Genomic DNA, 13,421 nt, shown 5'->3' with positions numbered 1-13,421 from the left:
TATGTAATATCCTAATTTTTTCCCTTAAACAAAATTTATGTGTATGATTAAAACAAATTTAGAACAGAAAATTATTTAAAATGAAAGAAATAATGTCTGTTTCTCCTTCTAGTGCTATTTCTCACATGTGCTAGTTTTATTTATTTTTTAATCATGGGAAATTTCAAAAGTAGGGAGAATGTTTTACTTGAAATTTTTCCATCTTAATAAAATTCAAGTGATAACAACTTGATATGGTATTTGCATATAATGCTTTCCTGTATACTTTGTATAAATATCCATCAACCATTATCAATATTTATCCCTAAACTAGTCTTTCTTTATCCATACTTGTCCTATTTCTCTCCCATTCACCATATTACTTGAAAGAAAATCTGAGATATATTATCTGGAAATTCTTCAGTGTAATCTCTGAATGAAAACAGCTTTTTAAAAAAAACAACCTTAGAGCTGGGAATATAGCTCAGTTGGTCGAGAGCTTGCCTCGCATGCACAAGACCTTAAGTTCAATCCCCAGCACTATGAAAGAAAAAAAAAAAAACCCAAAACACAGAACCTTAGTAGCATCACATCCAAAAAATCATCCACAATTGTTTATTATCATTAAATATCCAATCCATGATGGTATATATTTCCCATTGCATTATATCAAGAAGCACATATCTGGTGGTTTCTCCTTTTATCAGAGGGCTTCAAAATTGCCATCCTGATTTCTTCCATTAAGTTTCCATCAATTTTTTTTGTTTTTCTATTTGTTTTATTGTAAAATATATATACTTGTCAGTTTAACAATTTTGTAAGTATGTAAATCACTGGTATTTATATTCACAATGTTGTAAAACCATCACCACCATCTGTACTGACTTTTTCATCACCCACAACATAAATTCTGTATTCATTAAGTCATTAAACAATAACTTCCTATTCTCTTCTCCCAGCCCCTGCTAACATCTGTTCTACTGATTCTGTGAATTTGTCTGTTTAGTTACTTCATAAAAGTGGAGTCATACTACTTGTCCTTCTATTATCTGCCTTATTTCACTTAGCATATGTTTTCAGGGTCCATGTTTTTATAGCTTATATCAAGTTGTTGTTCCTTTTTATGACTGAATAATATTCCATTATATGTCTATGCCACATTTTGCTTATTTTTTTATGATCACTTGGGTTGTTACCACTTATTGGTTGTGTGAATAAGGTTGCTATGAACATGATGTACAATATATGATCAAGTCCTTGTTTTCATATTTGGGAATGTTAGACCCAGGAGTTGAATTGCTGGGTCATACTTTTTGAGGACCCACCAAACTGTATCCCACAGCAACTGCCCTGTTTTGTATTCCACAATCCTCACCAACATTTTCTTCTATTTTGTGGTGGTGGTTGTCATTCAGTTGGTTTTTTGTGGGTCTGATGTGGTTATCTCATTGTGGTTTTGATTTATTTTTCCTGAGTAATTACTGATGTTGAACATTATCATTGTTACTGAGTTACAGGAGTTGTTTATTCTACATGTTAGTCCCTTAGCAGATAACATGGTTTGAATTTTTTTTCTTCCATTTCTCAACTTGCCTTTTTACTCTGTTCATAATATCCTTTAATGAACAAAAATTTTTAATTTTGATGCAGTCCAGTTTAATCTGTTTTTTAATTTGACATCTGTAAAATTGTTGTCCAGTCAAAGTCATAAAGATTTCTCCTAGTGTTTTTTTCCTAATAGTTTTATAGTTGTAGTTGTTTATAAATAGTCTTTTTGTCAATCTTGAGGTAATTTTTATACATGACATAAAGTAAAATCCAATGTCATTCTTTTACATGTCAGTTTTCCCAGCACCTCTTTGATAGTCTTGGCATCCGTGTCAAATCAATTAACCGTACAGGTGAGGATTATTAAAACTTTGTAATAAGTTTTAAAATCAAGAAATGTACCCCTTCTAACTTCCATTGTTTTTAGGATTGTTTTGGCTGTTGGGGCCCCTTGCAGTTTCATATGAATTTGGTGATTGAGTCCCATTTATTAAAAAAGGAAAAAAAAAAAGCTTCTGGAATTTTGATAGGGATTGTGTATATATATAGATATCCAAAGGTTGTATTGACATCTTTTTTTATTATTGGTTATTCAAAACATTACAAAACTCTTGACATATCATATTTCATACATTCGATTCAAGTGGGTTATGAACTCCCATTTTTACCCCAAATACAGATTGCAGAATCACATCGATTACACATCCACATTTTTACATAATGCCATATTAGTAACTGTTGTATTCTACTACCTTTCCTATCCTCTACTATCCCCCCTCCCTTCCCCTCCCATCTTCTCTCTCTACCCCATCTGTTGTAATTTAATTCTTTCCCTTCCCCCTCACAACCTCTTATATGTAATTTTGTGTAACAAGAGGGTTGTATTGACATCTTGACAATGTTAATGAGCATGGGATGTCTTTCTATTTATACAGGTGGTCTTTAATTTCTTCCAGAAATGTTTTATGGTTTTTAGTGCATAGGTTTTGCATCTCCTTGGCTAGATCTATTTCTAAGTACTATTTAATTATTTTAAATGCTTATAAATAGAATCGGTCTTAAAATTTGCATTTGGATATTTATTGTTAATGTTTAGAAACCCATCAACTCTTATGGAGTGGTTTCAGCAGCTATTGAATATATCATATCACGTGTGTCAGTAAGGGATTATAAACAGTGATAGTCTTATCATTCCTTCTAAATTTATTAACATTCCTTTATAAATAATTTTACCTTAACATGAGTATAGTTTGTACAGAGAAATGCAGATTATTTCTTTATAATTTTAATAGTGTATGGCATAGTAGGTTGGTTCCCTAGTATCCCCTCAAGTTTTCCAATGAAATGGGGTGGGGTTTTTTTCCTTTTTTTTTTTTTTTTTTTTTTGTAATATCTTTGTGAACTCATATATTTTAATGTTTTCATTCTTTATGTTTTTCAATGTTTCAGTTGTCCCATCTGTGGTCTCTTGAAGATTTTTGCTATGACTTCAGCAATCACTTTTAAACATTTCTTTTGTAGTTTTTGTGGACATTGCTGTAACTTTATCAGCTGGTTTTATTTATTTCTTGTTTTGGTACCAGGGGTTGAACTCAGGGGCGCTTAACCACTGAGCCACATCCCCAGCCTTTTGTGTAAATATTTTATTTAGAGATATGGTCTCACTAAAATGCTTAGGGCCTAATCTTATAAAAGTTGCTGAGGCTGGATTTGAACTTGTGATCCTCCTGCTTCAGCTTCCTGAGCCACTGGGATTAGAGGCATACACAACCATGTTCAGCCTATGCTGATTTCTTAACAGCTTTAAACGTTTTCTTTTAGCTATGAAATATTTAGGATTTAGGCTCCCTTTTTTTCCCAGCATATTGTTGTTGACTACATTATATTTACTTCTGAAACTTTTCTTCTACCCTCTAAAACTGTCACATTCAGTAACTCTTGGTATGGTGTGATTACTATCGGATCTTTTGTTTTCCCTATAAGTAAAATTCTACACTTTGGAAACCAGTAATAAACACCTATTATGACAATGTAAATATTGTTCATTGTTGAAGCAAGTACTGTATTGGATTATAATTTCTTGGACTGGAGATGTAGCTCAATGCTACAGCACTTGTCTAACATGCACAGACCCAATTCCCCATGGTATAAATTTCTTCTTTTAGGTAATATGGGAAATGTGTCAGTCTTATGCCACTGAATGAGAAATGTGTCAGTCTCTTTCCTTAAATTCTATTCATTGAATCAAAGTATGTAAGTTTGTTTCTTATTTGTATTATAATTTTCTTAAAGGTAATTTTTTGAGAAATAATCCTTGTTCATCAGACACTAATATCTCTCCTGGTTCTCTGATTTATGAGTACACTTTACACTTGAAACTACTTGCATCTTCAGAAATTTCTTGAACCCTTACCTACTGTCTACCACTTCTTTGTGCCTGTCACAGTTTTTTTTTTCTTTTTAATGGTTCTTCAGAGAGAAGATAAATACATGACATAAATCATTAAGCTACAAAGTTTTTTATGTTGCAGTCATATTTGTCTCACTTTTATCTTTCCTAACTATAGAGCTGTAATTTTTACTTTTCTCATATAAAACTATCTCTAGCATCTGGTTAATGATTTTGCTTTCTTTTTTTTTAATATTTTGAGTTCTAGTTACTATTTGCAACAAATAGAGCAAAAGCCTATCAGAAAAGTTAAAATATGATTAGATAAAATAGTTCTTTTTTAAATGGCTGATTATGTTGAGTAGATTGAGGAAGTTATGTTTTGAATGTAGCTTACAAAGAGCCTAGTTGCACCTGATTCAGAGAAGGAAATAGCAAATCAATAAAAGGAGAGTAGACTTTGCAATTCTTGATTTAAAAAAAAAAAAAGATCATGTAGCTAACTAATTTTAAGTGCTGAAAAGTCCTGAGATTTCCTCTGTGAGCCTTAGCTAGAGAAAAGCATATCTAAATGATGCATACCTGAAATGTGAACCAAAGACCAATATAAAAGTTTTATATCAATTAATTTTGTCATTTCAGCTTCTGAAAATTTTTCAATACACTAACTTTGAGAAAAATAGAAATTACATCTTATCAACTCAAGATCGCCTTGTAGGGGGATTTGCCAAATGGCCAGATAGTCATCCAGGTAATTATTTTCTGTATGAATACAGAATAGTATTTATTTTTTGTGTAGATCTTTAACTTCTTTTCTACAAAGATCAGTTGTTAACTTGGACATTTCTGTAAATATTTAAAAATTTGTAAAACTATTGAGTTTTTTACAGATAGATTACCGTGTCTTTGATTACAGTTTCTCTGGAGCCTATACACTAGAGAGTTCTAGTAAGTCTAGTAGCAGATGTGACATGAAGAGATTTTTATATACTTTTATGGAAGGAACTTTTGTAAAAAGTGACTTTTATTATGAAGTAAATACATCTTTACCATATTAAGTTAAAGTAGGTAGTGTCATCACCTACAGATAAGATTTTTTAAAGAAACTATTTGAGATTTGAAACAAGTTCTGTTCTTTTTGACTAAAAAAATTTTTTGAGGGGGAAAAAAAAGCTTTACTTCATCTGTAAAGATTTTAATTTAATTAATATAAGATTCTATTGTTTAATTATTCTATATGTATATTATGCCTGTTCCCTTACTCCTCCTTTCTGTGGTACTTGGAATAGAACCCCAAGATACTCTACACTCTACTACTGAGCTATATCCCCTAGCCATTTTTATTTTGAGACTGGGTCTCCTTAAGTTCCCCAGGCTGGCCTCAAGCTTGAAATTCTCCTGCCTCAGCCTACAGCATAGCTGGAATTACAGGAATGTGAAGCTGAGCCTGACACTTTTATGCTTTCTTTTTCACCTTTTTTCCTGGAACAATTTTCTAGTTTCTAAAAAATTAACCTCAATGTTGCTTTGTGCTCCTTATAATTTTAAAATAACTCTATGAAATAACATAACAGTACAAAGGAAATTAAGCTTAATATTTCTAGTCTGAAAATTATAGGAAAGAAAGCCAGAATAAAACTAAGCAGTAACGCTTAATGAAGTTTGATTTGGTAAGATGTTTTGAAGTTTAATAGATCTTGATGTCATACATGCTGGCCAATTCAAAAATAAGAAAAAATCTTGGCCACTGCAAAACTGTTCTTTTATAATGTTCCCACAACAACACAGTTCTGAGCTTTTCAGATTTTTTTTTTTTTTAAAGAGAGAGATATATTTTTTTTTAATATTTATTTTTTAGTTGTCTGCGGACACAACATCTTTGTTTGTATGTGGTGCTGAGGATCGAACCCCGGCCACACGCATGCCAGGCAAGCGCGCTACCGCTTGAGCCACATCCCCAGCCCCAGAATTTTTTAAATAAGGCTCCAGGAGACAAATGATTTCAGTCTCTACACTTTTTTTTTTTTTTTTTTTAAGAAGATTGCTGTCCCCTTGAAGATGGGAAAGTGTAGTGAGGCCACTACAAAAGAATTGTTATTGTAACCAAATAGAATGTGAGTTTGCTTGTTTGTTTGTGGTCAGGTCAGATATTTTTAGAATGGCTGACATTATCCTAAATAGAAGAACTAAATATGAGACAACATTCCAGAATGCATTATTTTTAGATTTAACACAATATTAGTATATGGTTTAAGAATTGCCATACTTAAAGGTAGGAGGGTAAACTGTATTGCTTAGATTCAGAGGTAGGTTTATTTTCTTTTCTAATATAGAGTGACAGGCATTTGTTTCCATTTTGTGTAATAAGCAAAAGGAAAAACCCACTAAAGTGAGAGGTCTTTTATATTACTGCTGTTCTTTCTTTGTCCTCAGAGAATATTGGTAGTTGCATCTTCTCTTGTTGTAACTGTTCTTCTTAGTTATTAATAATTTCATTAATAAAATATTTTAATATCTGATTTGTTTTAATTGGTTTTTGAAACTGAGAAAGTAAGCATTTCAAAAACTGTATTTTGCCTTTCTTAAAATTTAATTTTAATGTAGATTTTTTTGTAGCTAAAATATTTTGTAGCATGTATAGATGCCTGTTAGGATTTTTAAAATGTCTTCTTTTCAGATGCTTTGCACGCATACTTTGGGATCTGTGGCCTGTCACTAATGGAGGAAAGTGGAATTTGTAAAGTTCATCCTGCTCTGAATGTAAGCACACGGACTTCTGAACGCCTTAGAGATCTTCATCAAAGCTGGAAAAACAAGGACTCTAAACAGTGCTCAGAGAATGTACATATCTCCACATGACTGACTTTAGATTAGGGGGGTGGGATTTGTAGCCTAACTGTAGCTCAAGGTTAAAAGCCATGTATAACCAAGTGTGCTCTTTTTTTAAGGGATAGAGTCTTACAATCAAAACTCATACTGATATCACTTTGGAAAATGGTCTTGAGCCAGTAACCTTTGTACTAGGTTTCAAGAAAATCTTTGTTGAAGTTTGAACCACATTGGATTCTGTTGTGGTTCTTAAATGTTTATACAATATTTCTAAGAAGTTCTTTGAGGTAAATTAACTGTATGTATGTAGGTTATCTTTTTAAAAACTCTTAGTACAAATCGTATCTTATATAAAGTGAACACAAATCTTCAAAACAAGTTTATACTTCATATAGCATTGATAATCTTCAGTTGAGGACTTAGTGATCATTTAAAAATCTTCACTGTTGATGTTAAAAAAAATTGCTTTAATGAATTAAGTATCTGGGATTAGTCTTTGAAAACAGATGATCCCATAATATTTTTTAACAGAATGGCTTATTTTATCTTATTCTGAAGTGTGCCAATTAAATGTATGTGGCCAATATAAATGAAATTAATGACTGGAAAAAAGTAAATAAGCCTAACTAATAAGATAGTTTTCTAAAGGGAGATTGTTTTAAGAAGACTATTATGTAACTGAGGAAAGAGTAATTTAATTGTGATTATGAAAGAGAAAGTTTTGTGCTGTGTGGATCTTTATGTATATGTAGACATTGCTGGTGTGACTACCAGTTTTGTTTTATTTTAATCTCATATCATTAGTTGTCTTTTCTAGGGGTGGGGGAGAAAACATTCTTATATAGAAGGAAAAGCATTTAATGTTTCTGTTTATATTTCTAAGATTCATGATACTGAAAATTATACTTTTCTAATAGTTACTTTTAGCCATTTAAAATTTTTGTTGACACCAGTGTGTTATTAGCTGTTCTTATTTCAAACTATCTGGTTGCGCATCCCTAATCCAACAATCTGAAATCTGGAATAGTTCAAAATCCAAACTTTTTGAGTGCCAACATGACACTCAAGTAGAAATTTATCTGACCTCTTACGACAGATTACAGTGAAAATGTAATAAACACAGTAAAAATGTATAAAATTAGCTTCAGCTAATTTTGTAAGGTATATATGAAACAAATTCATTGTGTTCTGACTTAGGTCTCATTCACAAGATATTATGTATATGCACATATTCTAAAATCTGGGGAAACAATGAAAATCTAAATCACTTCTGATCCTAAGCATTTTGGATAAGGAATATTCAACCTGAAATAATTTTCTAGCTTTTTCAAATTAAATAAAAAATTTAAATGCAAAAACAGAACCTCCCAAATAAATTCAATGGTGCAGCTCCATACGTAGTCATAGTAGTTTATATTTTTATATTTTCAGGTAAGTGGCAGGGGAATGTAACCATTTAGAGGGTAAGAATTAGAGTTGCACTTTTGTTCATTACTTCGTATTAATTCAGTGAACTAGCTAATCACAAAGGTGATGTTGTAAAGACTCTACATTAGTAGTCAACCTGTCAATAAATCACATCTATCACTTAGTCACTTTCAGAGATATGAGTCTGATACTGATATGGAGAAGGAAATCTCACTAAAGGAGCTAGATTTAAGTTAATCTTGGTAATGATAAAAGTTGAATCATTAGTTCTACAGATATCAATATAAAAACTAAGTTGTGTTACTCTTTAAAAATTACAAATATTTTCAATTTATTTAATTTCTTGCCTAATTTCAAGAATATTCTAAAATAACCCTTCCCAAGGGAAACCTAGCATGTACTTGGAAAAATTATTTGTTTATTAGAATATTGGTATGTTTAGTTTTAAACTGGAATTTGCAAAATCAGATGTATTTTATTAGAAATAAAATAGTGCTGGGGGTAGCTCAGTGATTCAGTGTTTGTCTAGCATTTGTGATGTCCTGAGTCCAATCCCCAGCTTCAGAAACAAAAGGAAGAAAAAAATCTTCCAGTGGTAGGGAAAAAATTAGACTTATCAAAAGATATTATTCTTCCATGAGTTATTCAAGTTGCTTTTAAATCCTCACAATTTGAGATATCCCTACCTCAAATTCAGTCATCTATTAGAAGTTGAGAGTTAAAATAACATGTATATAATGGCTTTATGAGTATGTAGAAATCCCACATTTTTCCTGAGTCACTAACAAGGTTAGAGGATAAGAAAAGTACTAATAGTAATTATATTCATAAATCAAAGTTAAGTGAATTCTAATGTAAAAGTCATTCATAAAACTGTTAGATATTTTCTAACTCCTTGAATAATTTAATAGCAAAAGAATATTAATGATAGAATGATTCTAATTGATACACACTGAGAGACAAAGTTTCTTGTGAAATTTTAGAGGCCAGTGAATGTTCACTTTTCACCAAAACATACTGACCAAAAAATACTGGGCTGTTGTGAGTTTTAGAAAGACTATTTCTAACTTTTTAAAAATAATTCACAAGAAAAGTATTGATTAATAAAGTAAATTATATACAATATTTTACAAATATACTTGGTTCTTTAGAAGTAGTGGTGTAATGAGAAGAAAACTATGAAGATCAAACTCAAATAACTGTTCCCAGGGTCTAAATTTTCTCCTCTCTAGCAGTTTTTGGTTTGGTGGGTTTTTTTGTTTTGTTTTTGTTTTTGTTTTTTGTTTTTTTGTTTTTTTAGAAGATACTAGAAGTTACTGTTAACCTGTTTACTGTCTATAGTGTGTTAAATTTGATTTGTAATATGTATTGAGGATTTTTTTTAGACTCTTATTCATAAGTAACCTAAATTCAAGTAGAAATTTTGCTAATAGAGGTATGTAGTTTGAAAATTCTTGGACCTGATCATATTGGATTGTTAATGAGAAGATGCTCTGGAATCAGGTGGTTTGGGTTTATATCTCAAATCTGCCAGTTCAGCACTATCTTGGACCCCAGGTACCCCATTGGTAAAATGAGGAAAATATTAAAACTTAATTTACAGGATTGGTTAAGAATTAAATGAGGTGTTACATGTAAACACTTAGCATAGTGCCTGAAATCCAGCATATTCTTAATTATAGTGTCATAATCACAAAATTATTTTTAAAGTCTCTAATCTACAATAAAGGTCTTAACAGAATGTAAACTCAGGGAAGATGATGGCAGCAGTGTAGTTTTTAATCTCTCCATAAGAAGACAGAGTAATTGGGTAGCCACAGACACACTGTCTACAAAACTAGATGGCAGGGAATTCCTATGAACCTGAAAATACAAGTAAAAGAATAAAACGCTGACTCACATGATTTCACCATCTGTGAGGAAGGCAGCTGGTTTCTGAGCCTTGCAAGTTAGAGAACTATGACAGTATGCAGAGCTGCTCACTACAAAGTGCAGTGGGCCACCTGAGAATAGATGCTGAAATGGGGAAGAGTTCTACAGAGTCCCATCTGCAGGTGAGTCTTAAAGCAATATGATAAGGTCTGATGGTTACACTAGAGCAGCCTGGGTTTTATACTGTGTACTTTTTGAAAGTAATAAGACAACACTGCAAAAAACTGCTGAAATTAGAATCCAGGGTGGACAAGACAGGTACAATAGGATAAAAAGAGAGAGAGAGAGAGGGAAGTAGTCAAGAAGACCAGTAGATTAAAAAATATATAAACATGGAAACACAATCATTTAAATCAATGTGGGATGGAGAGGGGAAGGAGTTCTGGGTTTGTGAAGCTGAAAAAGTTAACCTAGAGTACCCCTTCTTCCCAAAAGCATAGGAAAACTCACTTTTTAAAAAAACTAAACAAGATTGCTGTCCATTGACATTCAAAGTTAGTATAAGAAATAGGAAATAAGTACATCAACATCACATAGACAATGAAAACACACCAGAGAGACATGATTTCAAGACAAATAGAAACCTAATGCTTCAAAACAAAAAGCAGTTATGAGAGCAATTATAGTGTCTGTATGGTATCAGTAGTCTTAAAAGCTGAAGTAAACACAATTAAGGAATTAGTAAAGATAAAAGCAAAAAGTATTGATCCCAGCATTGCAGAGAAAACCAAAAGTAATTGGTAGAAAACCAGAACAGTAGAGCCAATAAACTGACAAGCTGATTCTTTGGGTTGGGGGATGAAGCTCAATTAAATAGACAAACTATCAACTGATTTATTTTTTAAAAAGGAGGGGGAGAGGAAGCACAAATAAGAAAAACTTAAAATGACAAGGGGGAATAACCATAAAACAAGATTTTTTTAACTGATTTTTTTATACAAGTTAGAAAGCTTTATAAAGAAAAATGCAAATTGCCAAAATTTAATACATACAGAAAACCAAACAAACTAGGCATAGAAGAAACAAGTAATTAAAGGATCTCCTACCAAAAATAAGCATTTAGACCCAGATTGTCATTCTTACCATTCATTTAAGATCAGATATTCCCAGTGTTGCGTAAACAAGTCCAAGGAGTAGACAGAAGAATCTTGAACCTTAAATTGCAAAAAAAAAAAAAAAAAACTTTCCAAGTTCATTTTGTTAATGAGTATAATAGCACTTATTAGAAAGCCTGACAAATAGTGTACCAAAAATAAAATACTAGTCCAATGAATATCAGTGCATAAAGTTTAATGATTTACTAGCAAACAATCCAATAGCACTTTGAAAAAGTATTAATCATGACTGAGTTCAGTATATATTAGGAAATGCAAGGATAATCCAATATTAGAAAATATATTACAAGCAAAAGAAAAAATTATGGTTATCTTTGCAGAAGACATTTGATAGAATTAAGTACTCAAGGTGTAGAAACTGATTAATATCTCATTAACATTGTATTTAAGCCCCAGAGTGGCATTCCAACCAAACTCAGGAACAAGACATGCCCACTGTTGTCTCTACTGTTTAACACTGTGTTCATAATTTAAACAAAGGAAGTTAAACAAAACAAAGACATGAACTAATAAAAAGGTAAAGCTATTTACAGATATGATTATATGTATTTGGAAAACCCAAAGCAATTTTATATAAATTATATATACTATAAAAGAACGTAATGATAGCTATTAAGTACAGTAAACAAATAATCAGTAGCCTTCACCAGTCACAGAGTGTATACTATGATTCCATTAATTAAGTTCAGAACAGGCAAAGTTCATGTGTGTTTTAAGAAATCACTTCTTTCAGCTTCTACCTCCCTTCTGAAAGGTAAGTGCTACCGAGACTTAACCATCAATTAATTTTGCCTGGTTTTGAACTTTATATATAAGTGGACCCATGTTGTATACTATATTTTTTTACCTGGCTTCTTTGGCTCTAGAAGAGAATACAAGGAGGCTCTATGGTGCTGGTAATGTTTTGTTTTATGATCCTAGGTGCTGGTTACATAGGTGCATTCATTTTATGAATATTAAGCTGTACACATGATTTCAGCACTGTTCTGTATGTATAATTATAGATAAATAAAAATATCTTTAAAAAGAATAAAAGACTATATGTGTGTATATGTATATATACACACAAACCCTAAATTAGATTCAGTTCAAGAGAAGACCCCTGTTGTGGTTGCAAAAAAAAAAAAAAAAAGTATAAACCTGATGTCTAAAACCTATATGAGAAATCTTTTTGTTCAAAACAGTAAGACTTGAAATACCCTCTCCCAAAAAAAATAGACTTGAACAAGTAAAAAACTATACCATATTCTTAGATACGAACATTCAATATCAAAACAGGATTTTCTCCTTAGCTTAATTTGTAAATTTAATGACATCCCATTAATGTTATGCATGTTTTCATTTGAGATAACATTAGAATACCTGGAGGAAACAAGAATGAGAGGGCACCAACTCTACCAGACATTAAAATATACTCTGAATTCTCCTTTGTAAAAAGCATCAGAATTTAACATGTGCACTCTTTGTATTTGTAAATTAGCTTAAACATGCAAATGGGCAATGTTACATTTTCAAGGATATTACAGCAATATTTTGTAAGTTGTGAGAATTGCACTGAAGATGATGCATTTATGCAGTGCAATACTGTGCAATAAAGTGTGAACATAAAGACATATGGCTGAATGAATTACGTTTGGTATAATGTGTTACACCAGACATCAACAGACAGTCCGTGGAACAGAAGAAAATCCCAGGAAAAGTCTCAATAGCATATTATAATGCAGTAAGAGACAAAACTCAGATCAGTGAGGAAAATGAACTTTTTAAGTGATACTGGAATGACTAGTGCTTAATTACTCAGTTTTTTTTTTTTAATATATAGCTTAATTCTCTTCAAACCATTGCTTTTTACACTGGAGTCTTAGTTTTATAATTTAAAAAAGAAACTGATAGTCCTCATTATCCTCATCCCAGCCTGTACTTCCTAAAACAAATCCTGCAGATCTCTTGTGTGTATACAGAGGAAGAATATGTTAAGTGACTGTGTTTAAGCATTACTCATCCAATACTTCTTCATACATACTAGACAAATACATAGATGTATCGATGCATACACACAAAGATCTGAGATTAGATTATGAGTCTGTAAGATAACTTCCATTCAAATTATTATAATTGCTTTATAATATCCATATTTTTAATATTTTTGTAGTATTGCATTTCATAAATGTCAGTGCCTTATTTTCACAATTACAAATACG

The 13,421-nt window shown here is 31.6% G+C and overlaps 1 protein-coding gene across 2 annotated transcripts in view; it reads left to right on the top strand.

Moving 5' to 3' along the window:
* Nucleotides 1-8,686, top strand: part of PGGT1B (protein geranylgeranyltransferase type I subunit beta) — a 59,570-nt gene extending 50,884 nt beyond the window's left edge. For both annotated transcript variants that reach the window (XM_081298214.1, XM_081298215.1), the window contains 2 exons: nucleotides 4,559-4,667; nucleotides 6,594-8,686. In XM_081298214.1, coding sequence (XP_081154340.1) covers nucleotides 4,559-4,667; nucleotides 6,594-6,775 — 291 coding nt within the window. In that variant the 3' untranslated portion in view covers nucleotides 6,776-8,686. The remainder of the gene's footprint in view (nucleotides 1-4,558; nucleotides 4,668-6,593) is intronic.
* The last annotated feature ends 4,735 nt before the right edge of the window (nucleotides 8,687-13,421 follow it).

Source organism: Spermophilus citellus, assembly GCF_964194105.1.
Source record: "Spermophilus citellus genome assembly, chromosome: 1".
NCBI classification, from domain to species: domain Eukaryota; kingdom Metazoa; phylum Chordata; class Mammalia; order Rodentia; family Sciuridae; genus Spermophilus; species Spermophilus citellus.
This window is presented reverse-complemented; position numbering and strand designations above follow the sequence as displayed.